At 50.7% G+C, this 16,365-nt stretch overlaps 1 protein-coding gene and 1 long non-coding RNA gene across 2 annotated transcripts in view; one reads left to right on the top strand and one right to left on the bottom strand.

Annotated features, from left to right (window-relative positions):
• Positions 1-519: 519 nt before the first annotated feature.
• On the bottom strand, positions 520-5,097 carry IRX6 (iroquois homeobox 6). The gene is given in 7 exon segments (XM_066194341.1): positions 520-1,548; positions 1,756-1,852; positions 2,071-2,568; positions 2,699-3,006; positions 3,298-3,407; positions 3,653-3,898; positions 5,029-5,097. Coding segments are annotated over 7 exon segments (1,392 nt in total). The 3' UTR covers positions 520-1,484.
• A 6,546-nt stretch (positions 5,098-11,643) lies between these two features.
• The window catches only part of LOC136295860 (uncharacterized), a 71,251-nt gene continuing 66,529 nt past the window's right edge, over positions 11,644-16,365 (top strand). Inside the window, exon 1 of the long non-coding RNA XR_010722817.1 lies at positions 11,644-11,706. This is a non-coding gene — a long non-coding RNA (uncharacterized lncRNA). The remainder of the gene's footprint in view (positions 11,707-16,365) is intronic.

The following is a 16,365-nucleotide window of genomic DNA, read 5'->3' as shown; positions in this document are numbered from 1 at the left end:
TAATCCTTCAAATCCGACTTGAAATAATGTTTATCTTTTCGCAGCTTAATTTCCCCTTCTCTAAGCTTCGGGTCACTGCAACAGACTGCTGCTGCTGCGCCTCTTCTTGTCCCGGGCTGCTCCGGAGTGCAGGAAAGCCCCGTGGCCGGGCATCTGCTGCAGGGCTCCCGACGGGCCCACACCCCGCTCCGGGCCCCGCTCCCGGCCGTGCCGTCACCTGCTGCCCTCGTATGCATTTACCTCCCCCTCCCTTTCCCCCCCGCATCTTCCAAAGCCCGACAAAGTTCGCCTTCTTTCACAGTGCCCCCGCAGCCGGGACTGCTCCGCTCCCGGGAAGGGCTCCCGGGGGCAGCGCCGTCACATCTCCCCGCGTTGACCTGCCGCTCCTCCTTTCCCCTGCAAATTGCTTCTACGGTCGCAAACCCAGAGGGCTCCCACTTATGCAGCCCCACTCGTCTAGAGTAGCCTTTAGTAAACATATAGAAGTCTACTCGATATTCAAGATTGATTTCCCTGATTTATTAAGGCAGAATTCATTGGACTCTATTGACCACAAATGACTTAATGTAAATGCTGACCCCGGTGAACTTGGAAATAGCAGGTATCGGGTTGATCTATAGATGACCTCTTAATTACCACAGTTATTAATTTAAATTATTGCCACTGCTTCTAGAGACAGGAACAAAGAAACATTCTTTCCTCATCCCTGCTTGGTTTATTAGTCTGAACACAAAGTGTTTGATGACACTTTTAATTAAACAGAAATAATGCAGAGATACGGTTTCCCTTTCTCGTCTGTCCTGTAAAGTGCAGCACTGCTCTTTTGACTGACTGACGGCGGTGACCCACTAACAAACAACGTCCTACTTCGCCGCCCGGTCGCCACCCTCTGCCCGGGGGTGCCCCGGCCGTGCCCCAGGGCGGGTGGCGGGTGCCCGGGGCCGCTCCTCCCGGCCTGTGCCGGCTCCTGGCTGGAGAGCTCCGAGGTCACTGACGGCTTCGTGGCGTTCAGCTCATCCGTGTTAATTAGAGACTCTGAAAAATACTTTCAGCGGTATGTATGTACAGAGACGGGAAAGAAACAGTCCGGCGTAACCTGCGCCGCTTCTCCTCCTTCTCCTCCCTGGGATGGCGCGGAGCAACTTCAAACTGGTGCCCCTCGGCAGAGCAGGGCGCTGAGCAGAGAGCGCAGGTTTGGGAGGAAAAGGAGAAACACACCACGACGTGGGGGGGGGGGGGGGGGGGGGAAGAGAAAATATTAGGGTGGGGAGTTTTCTTCCTTTTTGCAAAGACGTCACTGGGCAATACTGAACACACGGCAGGCGAGCGGCGGGGAGGCGCCGGTCCTGCGGCCGCTCCGCCCGCCGCGCCCCTCGGCCCCATGTGCGCAGCACGTTGTGCCGCGGCGGCCCTTCCCCGGCGAGGGGAGGGCGGGCGGAGCCGCGAGGCCATCGCCGGCCCGGGGAGAGGTTTCTTGCGTTGCGTCAAGCCGAGTGCTTCGTTACAGCCGGAGCCCCCTCGCCAGCGCCCAGGATGGGGCGGGCGGCCCTGCGGGACGGAGAAGCGGTGATAAGCTGGTGCTAAGTGGCCGCGGGTTGCTGCCCCGCCCGGACGGGAGCTCCGGGAGAGGGGCGAAGCGGCGGCCTTGGTGCAGCGCTCTCGGGCCGGGGCCGCTCCGGTGTCCCAGGGCCAGGCGGGCTGGCGTGCGCTTCGTGCGAGGTCGGGCCCCGGCAGCCGGCCCGTCACCTACCTCACCTCCGCAGCACGGGCCGGAACGCCGTCCGCAGCCTGTCCAGGCAGGTGCCACCCAGCTCGGTGCCTCCCGGGCCGCCCTTGGCGCCCCGCCCGAAGCCTGCACAGACACAAGCGGCTCGCGGTGGGCACGGCCCGGGTCCCGCCCGTCCTCCCCTGCCCGCTCGCCTGGAGCGGGGAAACCTCGGCGTCTGCACCTGACACCTGGGCACGGCCGAACACCGGGGGTGTCACTGCGCGGGCGGGCTCACGCCGCGCCCTGTGTCCCGGCCCGGCCCGCGGTCCCGCCCGTCCCCGCGGCCCCGCCGCCGCGGGTACCTTCGCCCGCCGCCGCCGCCGCGAACAGGCACGGCTCCCCCAGGCCGCGGTGGGACGCGCAGCTTCGCGGGAGCGGCTGGAGGTTGAAAGCGGAGCTCCGGAAGGCCTTGGCGGGCAAGGGATGCTCCCCCGCCGTGCCGCCGCCTCCCTCCGCGCCGTGGCCCTCGGGGCTGCCCCCGTGTGCCGCGCTGGCCCCGGCGGTGCGCGCCAGCGACCAGATGCGCGGCTTCTCCGCGGGCGCGTAGGGCGGCGGCGGGCCGGCCAAGGAGGCGGGGGCGAAGTCCGCGGCGGGGGCCTTGGCACAAGGAAAGGCGTGGAAGGGGCCGGGCAGGCTGCAGTCGCTCCGCGGAGCCTCGGGCAGTGCCGCGCCCAGGCTGGGGGCTTCCTGCAGGGAGCTGGTCCGGCCCTTCTCCGACTTCCCCGCCTCCTCCTCATCTTCCTCCTCCTCCTCCAGGTCGCTGAACTGCAGGTCCTTGTCCTCTTTGTAGCTCTTCTGCTCTGCTTGGACACACACGGGGAAGAAAGGGGCGGCAGGACGTTAGTGCGGGTGCGGGGAAGTTGGGGGGGCCTCGAAATCGGCCGTCACTTCGAGCCTACTTGGAGGCGCCCGTCTGCCTCTCCCGCCTACCTCTGCCTTCACCCTCCGCACTGTATTCATCCTCTTCCCTCGGGGTTTCTTCTTTCCTCTCTTCCCCCGCTTTGTTCTTGGGAGACCAGGTCATTTTGTTTTCTTTCTTGAGCCTCCGTCTGGCGTTAGCAAACCAAGTGGACACTTGCGTCAGGGTCATTTTAGTGATGATAGCCAGCATGATTTTCTCTCCTTTGGTGGGGTAAGGGTTTTTGCGGTGCTCGTACAGCCAGGTCTTGAGGGTACTCGTCGTCTCTCGCGTTGCATTTTTGCGTCTGGCTGAACCACCGAAATCCACCGTCCCGTACCTGCTGGGAGATGTTTAGGGGAGGGGGGGCCGGCGGGAGCCCGGGAAGAGCCCCCCGGCCCGGCCCAGCCGCCCCGCCGGCCGATGCGGCCCCTGCCCATCTGCCTTCCTGCCCCTGCCCTCCTGACACCGCCGCCCAACTTTGGTTTCCGCTGTCTGCTGCTCCCGGGCGCCTTGTTTCTTTTGTACAACGTTTGTCAGGTCGGAGCCCCCCCGTCCCCCTCGTTTGATGTCGGCCGCCGCCTCGCAGGGGGATGCTAATGCTGCCGGGCGCTGATCAAAGGGGTTTTACCTGTCGTACTGGTACTGCCCCAAGGAATGATCGTAGGAGTAGTAGGTAGCGGGCTGCGCGATTCCCGAGTGCAATGTGCCGGCGCCGTCTTTGATTTCATACTGGGGGTTCTGCAAGGGAAGCCGGCAGCGTTTGGCGTCGAGCAGGACGGGAACCCCGCCGCGCCCCGCAGCCCCGCGTCCCCGCGGCAGCCGAGTCCCTTCGTGCCGCCCACCCCCGACGGGCCGGCACCGCTCCCGGTCCCACGTCCCTCGGGGTGATCCCCCGCCGCGACACCGACTGCGGAATGCCAAGTTTCTCCCGCCTGTTGCACCCCCCTCCCCTCCGGAGCGCTGCCGGGCGGGCGGGCACTCACCAGCGCGGTGTAGAGCGCGGCGGGCTCGGCGCCGTAGGGCAGGTAGTTGCCGTAGCCCTGGCCGGCGGCGTACGGGGCGCTGTACATGCCCAGCGCGGCATTGAGCTCGGCGCGGCCGGGCGCCAGCAGCCGGCTCTCGTACGGGGCGCAGCAGAGGGAGGCGGCGGCCGGCGCCGAGGAGGCATCCGGCCCGGAGCGGGGGGCGGCCTCGCAGCAGGTCGTGCTGGGGCTGGCGGGCACGAAGAACTGCGGAGAGGAGAGAGCGGGACGGCGCCGAGTGACTGTCGAGGCAGCCCCATCGGGGGGAATTTAGGAACGTGTGCGCGCCTGTGTGTGTGCGGAGGGGCGGGGGGGGGGGGGGGCGGCGGTGAGGAGGGGGATAGGAAACGCGGGCTGAAGCAACTAATTATAGAAACAGGGAAATAAACCGGATGGGAAGCAGGAGCTCTTGGGAAGGGGGCACGATTAATCAAGCAGGCAAAACTTTAAGGAAATAATTGCTCCCGAAAAAGGTATAAGATCCGTAAGGCTCCATCCTTCCCACCCCCGCTCGGTCCATCTGCATTGATTTAAAGGCAAAAAGTTGCGATTACAGTTAATTTGACAATAGACATAGCAGTAAATATGTCAGCCAACGCAATCGAAGGCATTTGATTTCAATAACTTCAAGGGGACAGCTAACTTCCCAAGCGAGGGAGGCACATCTTGCAGTGATTACCGTGTATAAATAATTCTACCCAAATAAATCGTGACTCGAAGGACGATATAGCTACGACTTAGTTAATACAGGGTTTCTTGGTATGAGTGGGGGACGTCGTTCGGAAATCGCATGGGGGGGGGGGGGAACCCTCGACAGATCCTAATAAAACACAGGAAAAGGACCGACCCGTGGAGGAAAGAAGGAGGAAACGGCACAGCCCGGTTCTGCAGAAATGCGAGGAAGCCCCGAGCCCGGCGAGTGCCGGTTCCCGCCGCCCGCACACCCTCCGCGGTGCCCGGGCGGCAGCGGAGCGGCGGGGGCTGCCCCCGGCGCAGCGCGGCCGCTCCGCGGGCTCGGAAAGCGCTCGTAGCTGGGATTTATGTTTTTATTTGTTTGTTGCACTTAAAACTGAACGGTGAAGGGTGGGGAGGAGGGGAAATTACCGGTTTCCTACACGCCTTTGCTGTGCACACTGCGAGTTATTTCTTTAAGCCTAGCACAACACAAACGAGACATAAACACACACGCACATTTTTTTTTAAAAAGGCTCCAGATGTGCCCTTTAAAAAAAATATTCTAAGTAAGGGAAAGGGAAGAAAAAAAAGGAGGGGGGACAAGACATCTGGACAGCAGCAGCAGAATCTAAACAAAAGTGAGTGCTGCTCACTCGCCTTACCTGTGAAGTGGTGCTGTAGGGGTATCCGAACTGAGAGAAGGACATAGTTGCTCCTTATTTTTGGACCATAGGCAATATTTTCCCCCCAAGATCGATTGTAACTAAACCCTGCTTCAAGATGCACCTTCTCACACACACATTTCCACGTATGGCTTTTTTTTTTTCCTTTTTTTTTTTTTTTTTTTTTTTCTCAATTATAGATGATTGCACTTAAGCAGCCAGACATCTGAGGCCGGGGGGGGGGGGGGAGGTTGGTGCCTGGATTAAAAAAATAGGCTACCCCCCACTTCCCATCGCTCTTAATAAATATGTTTGTATAGAGGGAGTTTAAAAAGCCACCCCACATGTATAGAGAGTTTAAGTGCAAAGGGGCTTTTTCAAAGAGGGGGGGAAAATCACGTAGGGCTTGCAAGATACGGAGCTTGCTTGTATTATTTTCTGCTCTATAGGTCTTTAGCGTTCATCGGTGGGCGAGGAGCGAGGTGACGTCACGGCCCTGCCGGCAGCAGCAGGCAGCGGCGGGCAGGAGCAGGCAGCGCCCCGCGCCCGCTCTCAGCACTTGTTTCATGTTGGTTGAATGTTGTGCTGTGATGCACGTCAAAGGCGGGACTGGGGGTGCCTTGCGGTTGGTCTCTCTTCCCTTTATTTTTAAACACGATCAAAATTTGTCTTAGGGGAATAAATATCAAGTGGGGACATCGCGTGGCACCGAGCTGCCCCGGGCCCGCCGCGGAGAGGACGAGCGGAGCAGGGGTCGCGGTGGCAGCGGTGCGCCCAGGGAAGCAGCTCTCGAGGTGGGCCCGCCCGACGCTTCCCCCCGGCCCTTCTCGCTGACCTCTGGACCATCGCCGGGGCCGGGCGCTGCTGTACAACTCGGCCCCGAGGATGAGTTACCGTGCTCCCCGCCTCGGCGTCGCTGCCCGTCGCGGCGGCCCGGAGCCGCGGCAGCGGGGTCAGACCTCGCTCCGCACAGCGTGCGCTGCCTGCCTGGGCAGGGGCAGGGCCGGGGCAGAACAGAGGCCGCAGAGCAGCTCGAAGCCCATTCTCTAAGGAGTGCTGAGCGGGGCGTCCCTTGTTCCCCCTCAGCCCCGTGAGAGTCCCTCCGGGAGCAGGGGGGCCGGGGCGGTGGCAGGTCAGCGGGGCGGTGATGTATGGATGGCTGCCCGCAGCTCGGTCGGCCCGCTACCGCCACGGCATAATTGCATCAATTAACAAATGGAAATGCCCTTGTTTAACCAGAGACTTACACATTACGAATTTGCCTTTGAGGCGAGATCACCGGGAGGTAAATCGGGATTTCCACCCGCCCCCCCCCACCCCCGCCCCCGAGGCTGGAGCTGCCGCAGCGCTCTCGGGCCGGACAGGGCGCGATGTCCTGCCAGTGGCAATTCATAAAAGAAAACCAAGTGAAAACGCGGCCCGGGGCGGCTCGGTGGCACTTGTCCCGAACACGCCGGGGCCGTGTTCCGCGGAGGCGGTGGGCAGCCCTGGCAGCCGTGCCCGTCCCGCCGGAGCCGCTCCGCTCCGCCGCCGCTCCGCTCCCCGACGGGTGGCGCTGCCGATCCGCGAGCGATGCGCGCCGGCCCGGCCCGGCCCGGGGCCGCTCCCCTGCGCGCCCCAAGCCGGGCGGCCCCTGCCCTGCCCTGCCTTGTCCTGCCCGGCGAGCACAGCCGCGACAGCCTTGCCGCAGCCCGGGCGGAGCGCGGCCCGGACCGCCCTTGCCGGTCTGCCCGCGCCGTCGGGGCCGCTGCGAGCCCGGCCGCTGCCCGCGGGGCCGGAGCCACGAGAGGGAAACGGGGCGCCCAAGCCGCGTCCGCCCCGCTGGGGTGAGCCGGGGGACCGGAGCTCAGGGCCGGCTGTCACAGCCCTCTGTGTCGCCCGCAGTCTGGCGAGACGAAGCGCTGCAAACCCGAGCCGTGTCAATTGTCGTTAACAGCGGCAATAACTTAAAATTCATTAAAGAACACCTTTGGGTAACGTTACTGCTAATTATTTAATTGCAAGAATCCCTATGGGGAAAATTATGCTAATTATAAAGTAATAAAACCACTTGTTCTAAAGCACTTAATTCAGCAAAATTTAGTCTTTTCACCAGAACACTTGGTATGTTATTTGATGGTAGAAACAACAAGAATAGCTATGTGCTCATCCTGCCCGCGGCTCAGAGCCCAGAGGAGCTGTCGCTGGCGGTGTGTTTGTGCTGGCAGGTTGCATGCAGGGCTCTTCTCCTCCTTGCCGAAGTGACAAGCACAGCGGCCACCAAAACTGAGGCAGAATTCCCTGTGCAAAAAAGCATTTTTATAAAAGAGATCATGCAGATCAATACAAGCAATTTCATTTCCCAATCTTTATCATGCACAATCAACGTGAAAACAATTCGGTTACCTGTCAGGTACGTTGTAGCTGAGCTAAGCTTTGGGAGGTGGCCTTTCCCAACGCAGCTCTCTCCCACTTACAACACTGCCCTACGGAGATGCTTCAGCAGCATAATTTTTTCTAGATATGCCCAAAAGCCATCCAGATGACCCCTTTAATTGCCCTTACAACCTGGAAGAGTGAATGGCATTCCTATTAACAAATACAAGTTCTGCTGTGCTCCCCGGCTCTTTAGGAGGACACAAACTCTGTCTCTTTGTGTTCTGGGCACTGCCACCATTCACTCTGCCTGTCCATCTCTGGGCAACTGTATTCTGTATGTCAAAGCTGCCAAAATATCTTTCTGTGATTTGTAAATATTAGCAAAAACCTTCTGTTAACAAGTCCTTGAACCCAGCTCGGCGGAGGGTAGCTTTGGGTTGGAGTGTGCAATTTGCCGTTTTTCTCATTGCAGGAAATCAGCTTCAACAGCCCAATTTCCATTCTGCACATACACCATGTCTTGGAGAAGCACAACTGATGCTGTACATGGTCACTGCAGATCTTTCTCTAAATCTGTGTCATCTCTCTCCCTGCACACAAGCAGATCATCCCACCCACCCCCACAACGTGCCTTCCCTTCACCCAGTCGTCCTACCAGGAGTGTGTGACTACAAACACGAGCAAAACCAGAAAATGATCTCTCTTGATTCGCAAACTTTTGTTCATGAAAGAGAGGACTGTGAGGCTTAACTGTAAACATTTCCGCAAGCAGTTCTTCTTGAAGCAAGGCAGGAGTTCAAATGCAGCCAACAATGCGATTTTTGATGCTTTTAAAATCAACATCATTTGGTTTAGCTCTGATATTGCTTTGCTTGGGAGGTAATTGCAAGGGGTGAAAGTAGCAGTATGTGCTTCCTACTGATGCAAATGCAGCTGCCGATAACTGCAAATGAAATAATAGGTTAATTGAAAAAAAGCAGGGGAAGAAGAAAGCAGCTTCAAAAACATGTAGCAGAAATGTGGCTGAGAAGAAAGTGTCTTTATATTTTAGAATACAGGGGGATTTTTTGGCTGTTGCTTTTTTGTACTGAGAAAATGAAAATTCTTCAAGTCCATGCATGAATAAACAAGTACAGCTGGACAGCCTAATACATAATTTATACTGATCAGTCACTGCAGATTTAACTGAATAAAGCCAAAATGAACAGTAATTGTTTTGACAAACTAAAATAGTGTATATGATGTTTTATTTTGAAGCTTGCTGGTTACTGTCTTTATCTCAGAGGCTATTTTCAAGACTGATTTATGCTTGAGAGGCAGAAACATATTAGGACAATATAAAGATTAATATCTTGTTGAAGATAAAGCATTTTAGTTCCTTAATATACAAGCAGAAAATAAAGACCTATCTCAGGACAGAGGAGAGAACTGGCCCAGTGAAGTTGAGACAAGAGCTGGTTTAGGGGGTGAGGTATTGCCCCCTAACGGGTGGTACCTTGTCGACTGAAGGTTAAACCTGAAAGTAGCATTTTGTTTTTGTCACATTTGAAATACTTTGGTGATAAAGATGCGTTTGGATGCTTGTCTTCTGAAAGGGGACATCCAAAAAGTTGTCAGTGAATTTCTGGAAGAGTTATCTATGTAGGCTCGTTAATCTAAGAAGCTACACACTTTTGATCTGGTTTTGGTACATGCAAAGTGAAAGAAATGCATGGCTGGGCCTTTGCTTTGCTTTTCCAAACCCCCTCATTGAGATGGAGGGCTAAATGAGAGCAATTTAAGATATCATTTGGAAATTAAGGGACAGACAAAGGTGATAATTCACAAGGATCCCCAAGCACTACTTCTGCATGGGCTCCTTTATGTGACAGTGAGCTGCTTCTTCCTAACAGTCCTCTGCAGTGCCCTCCCCCTGCCACCTCACCCTCCTGCCTCTTCTCCAAGGACTGGCAGCTCCACTTGGCTCCCAGCATCACTTACATAATGATCAATGGGTTTGCTAAATCTCAGATAATCACCGTGTTTGCTGTGATGAAGTTCTGGGATATGGCTGTAAAAGTGACAGTTGGGCTTGAGTGTTACTGGAGGATGGTTGGCCCCAGGGCTTTGTTCTGTTCCATGCTGTGCCCAGCAGCAGCCAAGAGGGTGGAAGCTGGTCATGAATCTTTCCCAGGCTCTGGGGTGGTATTTTCCTTTTATCTGAGGCCATCACTAACTTGTGATCACCCCAGCTTATGAAAACATACTTTGCTGATGAGAAAACACTTCTTTTGTAGGAGTGATCTGCATCAGGGTAGTCGAGCACTTCTGGCTTTCTTCAGGTTATCTGTAGATTATTCTATAAAGTATGGATTCATCTGGTGAAGATACATCTACACAAAACCTGTGAGAACTTCACCACTAAGAACTTGTTTGTGCTTTGTTGAGATGAGAGTTAATTTATGCCAGGAGACTAGGGCAGCTTTGAATCTGTGTGACCCCTATGTGGATTCAGTTTCCAGTAAAATCAATAAAAATATTTATTTATTTATTTATTTTAAATTTGGTGATGAAGTGATTGCTGGTCTGACACATCATGAGCAGGGTTCACCATTAACCACCCAGCTGTGTCTTGTGCTTTTGGGGCCTTTGTATCAGCTTGTGTGCAGTTGATGTGAAAGTCACGTGGCTGCTAAACTGAAGGGTTTTAATTTAACGTCACCTTAGGTATAGTTTGTCATTTTGGTTCTGTGGCAGTGAATGGTAGTTTTATTCTATCACCTACTCTGCCTTGCTGTAATTTTCAGAGTTTATTTTAAAATTAGTAAGCTGTCCACAATGCAACTGTGCCTTCTCTTCCAAGAAATTGGTGTTCTTCACCAATTTCTGTGCACTATTAAATGTGAATGTCAAAAGTGCTTCCTTATTTACTTTTATCTGCAATTTACAAAACCCAGTTGTGTTTGCTGTACATTAGAAACATAGAGAGCTTAAAACTTGTTCCAAACCCAGAAAATACTTCACCCAAGACAGTCCCACCCCATCAAATCTGTTGGCCCTGAACGTCTTCATTGGTTAACATCTGAATAAAGAAAGGGTTCAGCTGGGTTCCCTCTCCAAATCCTGTCTGGATTAATTCAATTTTGCATTTGTAGAAATGAGTGCAGAACAGGACCCTTTGGGTAGTTCACTGAGGACTCTTCTGCCAGTCTCCTTCAGGTAATGCAGGTTTTTCTCTGGTCTTTCAGCAGTCTTTCAGGCTGTGCTGGAGGCTGTGGGCATTGGGGAGGAGTGGCTCCAGCAATGGGCCATCTGCAGCCCTCTACTCTGGGGAAGCTGGGACCACTTGCAATTTCACACACAAGCAGCACTAATCTACAATAAATCTTATGAAATCAATAAAAATATGGAAAGTATATCATTTTTAAAGAAAAAAACACATGAGATGGCCATTAAGGGCACAGCCATTCTAATACCTGTGTCTGGTTGAAGCTGCAATTAAAAACATTCCAATAATAAATCTACTTCCAGTCTCGTTTAATGCTTTTAGCTTGCTTGAAAGTTCAAACTGGAATCCCAAAAATGTGCCAGGACTTTCACAATGTATTTTATAGACTCATAAATAAATATGGCAATTAATCTAAGCCATATTTCTTTCATATTTGATGACAATTTATTATGACACTCACTCATTCAGTGCACAAAAACTCTAATGCACTTAAAATCGGATTTCAAACCAAGCGTTTTATGGGAAAATATAGTATTGATCATCCATTTAAAGATATCATGTGATGATTCATAACCTGCTATAAAAAAGGATCTTATGAGGACATGCAGAATGAGTTTTGTGGACCATTCTCACCACAAAATCCAACGTACAAGATCTGTAGTTCTCAGTGATGTTTTATATTTCTGTTTGGAGTCTTCGCCTATAATGTTTTGGTGGTTTACGATAGATAGCAGCTTTAAGATAAAACATTTTTCATATTTAAATTAAATTAAATAAATAATATTGAATTTCTTAAACATACAGTGTTATATGCATTTTTATATTTGTTCAAGGATAATTTCCACAATTTTAGTTATGTTAATCAAACTGTTTGTGAATACACATTCTGCTGCTTTGTCCTTTAATAAAAATGTGACCCAGGAGTCACATGGCTTCAGCTGCTTCTCATTGCTGGCGGTGGGATGCACCCTTGCACCTCTGAAAGCTGCGGTGGCTTGTGCTCTGATGTGCCAGCAGCAGTGATCTGCAGTCAGCTGTCCCGGCCCTGAGGGGGCATCACTGGAATTCTGGAAAACTCCAGAAGATACTTCCTGAAAATGCAGGCTCCTGAGGTAATTTATGTGAACTTGGGATCTGGTGTGGAAGGCAGGGCTTGCAGCATGCTGTGTGCTGCCTGTGGGTTCACACCCAGGCTGCACAGGACAGGCTTCTCCAGTCCTTCAGCATCAACCTGCAGACACTTTCCTGTGGAAATGCTGATTTGGTTTGCCCTGTGCATGGATCAACCCTTGGAGCCTGTCCAGGGCCAGTGTGCAGCCACACGGGCAATGGATGTCTGTGCAGAGGGGGAAGGGGATCAGAAATGGCAAATGTCTTTTTCTGTCTTTGTAAATAATTCCTGTCTGCATTTGTGCACTGACCAGGCCCTCCTTGCTCCTGACTGCCTGCCCACTGCCCGTGGGGTGAGCAGGGCAGCCCCTGCTGCATCCCAGACTCACCTGGAACAGACATTCTGCAAGTATGCAGTTTCTCGTCTCATTCTGAGATTCTTAACAGAGTGACATCTTCCAGTTTGAGCAGCCCATGGTTGTTGCCAGCCTATTTTCTGGATATCTTTCCTTAATGCCATAAGTTTTGAGTGGTGGCACCAATGCTTGGAGAGATAGCAGAAGGAAATAAGTAGTGAAGGCTAAAGCACGTGGTTAAAGAAGAGTCTCATTTATAAATCAATTTTAATAACATATTTAAAAGCTCTCACATTTGCCTTTAATGTGTTTCCATTTCCCCCTTGGTCATTAATATTTAAAATATTTTTCTTTACTGATCTTTTTTTTTTTTCTATTGTGTCCTTTCTTACTTCCCTTTCTCTCTTTAATCTGTGATGAGTGAGTTTTTGAAAAATGCATAATCCATGAGAAATCCAGATAATTTGATACAGAAAAAGCCTTCAATCCCTTGAAAGAAATTTCAGAGGAGTTGAGTAATTGTTTAAAAGGTTTTCCAAACAGTTTAACTCATAAAAGGGTATATGTTTTCACTGATAGACTTCCACAATGAGAAGGTGCCATTATTTCCACTAAGAGGTAATAATCAGCAATGAAATTTTTAAAATAAAGATAACAAACTTTTTATTTTTATTTTTTTTAAGTTAAAACCAAGATGTGGATAACATTTTTCAGGAAACCAGTTGTGGGCTTGACTTCATTTCATGAATCATTTAAAGGCATGAGGTTTGCTGGAAGTCCATTCAGTTTGTATTCCAGAGGCCTACTTTACTTTTGAAAGTAGAATTTTGGTTCCGTGGTTGTACCCATCTTTCAGGTAGAGATTGTCACTTCAAATGTCCTGCAAATGAGAGAAAAGGAAAGGACTGAAGGAAAAGGGTCAGTGACCAGTCTCCTAGTTGGGAAAAAATCTCAGACATATACTTTGAAGGAATCATCACATATCATAAATAATGTGGATTTTATGAATGATGTCAAAGTGCCGCTGTGATGTGGGTGATTGCAGCCACAGGTGGGGCTGAGGGCTGGCCCTGCTTCCCCACAGTTTAGTGGGGATTGCTCAGGGGCGAGACTATTGGCAGCTCCACTTTAGCACAGGGAAGAGCACCCCTGAGGTCCTTGTTCAGTAGATTTGTTATGCCTGGGGCAGGAGGGACGAGCAGGGCTGTGGTTTGGGATGAAGAGTGGTTGGCAGTAGGAGCATGAGGCACATGGCTGTGGGACTGGGACTGCCCAAGGTGGGTGAGAAGTGTGCTGGTGTCCCCACTGTGCTCGTGTCTTCCAGCTGCACTGGGAGTGCCCTGGGAGACGCAGAGCTTCCCAAGGGCCTTCCTGTGTGTGGGGAGAGAGGGGAGGGTACCTCTGTCCTTGGCCCAGGCACACAGCAGCCTGTAGCTGGAGTAGCATATCATCCTGGAGGAGACACAGGAGCTAAATTTAATGTGTTGTAAATTCTCTAGAGACAATGGGGAAACCTCCAGAAAATAATTCATTTATATATTGTGGGGAGGCTCTATGGACAATGAAATGGCATGCTTTACTGTGGAACAGAATGACTGCCCATCTGAGCTACTGGAAAGGATTTTAGACACTTAGCAACATTGGTTTGATTTTTTAATTTTGATTTTATTACTTTGGTCTTTAATTTACTGTGCCTAGGAAGAGCTTATCCTCTTCCTGGCTTGTGCTGAGTTTTATATTTATATATATATACATACATAGATATTATTCTCAGTCCATTATTCATCTATGAATTCTTCATGATTTGTAAATGGGCAATGAAGCAAAGAATACTAACATGTAACAAAGATGGAATACGAATCTGCAGTGTTTATTATTTTCAAGAAAGAGTTTAATATGATGTGTGATGTTTGAATGACTACCCAGGCAGAGCTACAGCTTCCATGGCTATTTTGTATTTTGTTTTGTCTTCTCATCTTTGTAAAATTTGTGCTGGTCTTTGCATGGCTGGGTTTAGCACCAGAGATCTGTATTGGTGGTAGTGGTGGAGGAGATATTTGTATATCTTTTTTTCTTTGGCTGCTGTTGGGAGTGAAAGGTGAATTAGTTGTACCAAATACTGATGCAGTGAGTGGTGGGTCTGCCTGGGCACCTGCCTGGGGGCAGGGGGGTGACCATGGGAGGTGCTGCTTCTCCAAAGTTTCAGTTGCATGTCACAGTGCAGGCTCCCAAAGGCTGAACCCTAAAAGGTGGACAAAGACTTGCTCCTCTGCTTTGCTTGTTCCTCATGCATCAGCTCTCAGTGCCTCTTTGATTATGCAGAGCTAGCAAAAGCCTGAGCAAATGTGCAGTGGGCAGTCAGCAGTGTTGGAATTGCTTTATTACGAGGTCCTTGCCTGGCTTGCTTGTCCTCATTGCTTTCTGTGTCTTTTATCAGTCAGTAAAAATATTGCACCATAGATTGTTTCACATGTACTCTTCTGTTGAGCCTAAATATTTATCCATCCTCCTTCTACTGGTGGTAGCCTGGTATGGGGTTTAGCTGTAGAAATGGCTGGTTGCCTCCCTGTGTGTACTCAACATCAGCTTGGCTTGGGTGTGCTCACTATTGGGCTTTAACAAGAGCTAATCAGTTTAATACATCTGCGGTTGTTTTTTGCATCAATTCAATAAGGTCAATTTAAAACTGAATTCCTAAAGCTATTGCAGGGATTCACATGCTGACAGGTCGAAGAATTATTGAACACCAACTTAGTAACAATCCTTAGTACCTGTTTACGTCACAATGTCTTCATGGCTACGTCAGTGCCTGCAGACTTCAGGAGTCCCCATCTGAGTTTGTAAATCATAAGGGAGAAATAAATAAAAGCAGAGAGTGATGTGAGTAACAATCCCTTTCATGAATCCAGGCCATTGTTGAAAGCACATCAAGCTGTTGGTAGATAAATATTTTTCTGGAGTCAAGAACAGAGAAACATGTGACATTTCAATTACCACTGTTCATATTTAAATGTAAATAAGTGGCTTCTTTACTCTATAATTCAACAAACCTTATAATTATGATCTTATGATATTTTCATAGCACTTGCAGAAACATATGGCACTTCAATAAGCAAACAAGGCAAGAAATGGAATTAAGGATTTCTGTGATGTTTGTTTGTGTCTTTGTGGCTGTGTTTTAACCTCTTTGTTTTAAATACCTCATTTCTTAATTTAGCAGTTTATATAATAGGAATGAATTTACATGAAACAAAACTGAGCCTTGCGGTTGGGTTACTCCTTACGTCCTTAATCTGATGTAGGAGTTTTCTGCCGAAAAAAATCCCCACAAGTCCCAAGCAGCTCAATAGTGGTTAGATGTATTGCCAAAGCTAAATGATCATTAAGGACTGCATGGGTCAGTGCCTTATTAGAGTAAATTATTTTAGCTCTTGCAAATCCTCCTGTTCAGAACACCATGCTGATAGAGTTTCAGGCTCATGGTCTGTGCAAGGACTATAAAATATTGATTTGACTTGTAATGTTTCATGATACCTGTGACTCAATTCACAAGACCTGTGCAATATCAAGCCTTGAACTGGGGGGATCACTCAGCCCTGACCTGATTGAGTAAAATGCCTCTTTACTGAATTTTAATAATAATATACAGCAAGGCACTTAACAGCTTGTGAGCTTACTGCTCAATATAGAAAGTGTAGTAATATTACACCAAAAGACTTTGTTTGTAATCTCCTTCCGCAGCCTGTGACCCCTGTTTTGCTTTATGTACAAGTTATTGTTTTCCAAATGCTGTGAACTCCTTAGGCACGAGGTGTGTTGCAGTGTGTCTGTAGAGCACCATGGGATTTTCTGCTGGCCTCCCAGGAAGGCACCATTGGATCTGCTGGAGATGTCCATTGCTTGGAATTACCTTGGGGTGTGTGTGGTGTTTCCTGCCCGTGGAACTGAGTGCAGCCCTTGCTTTAGTGGGGGACTGCCAGAGCCAGCTGGAATGCAGTGGAAAGCGAGGTGGCACTGAAATTCCACACTTCACTTTGCAGAGGTGGCTGCTGGTTTTCTGCCAGGTGAAGGCATCAGAAAGGGCTTGCTCTGTGTCAGTGTCCATAGTGGATCTCAGAAAAATAGCTGTTAGCTTTTGCAGCAGCAGAACTGTAGGAACCCCATTCTGCTGCAACAGTCACATTTTAAAAATTTGTGTATTTTCCTTAAATGCTGCTGGGAGATACTTCACAACAGCAGTGCTGGGGGAGGGTGTGCTCCCATGGTCACTAGAGTGTGATTTCAGGCCTCTGAGATACCTGAGGA

The sequence above is a fragment of the Chamaea fasciata genome, unplaced genomic scaffold, assembly GCF_029207755.1.
Source record: "Chamaea fasciata isolate MVZ Bird 193981 ecotype frontalis unplaced genomic scaffold, bChaFas1.0.hap1 SCAF_12, whole genome shotgun sequence".
Taxonomy (NCBI): domain Eukaryota; kingdom Metazoa; phylum Chordata; class Aves; order Passeriformes; family Sylviidae; genus Chamaea; species Chamaea fasciata.
The sequence above is the reverse complement of the archived record's forward strand: the minus strand, read 5'-3'. Positions and strand labels throughout refer to the sequence as shown.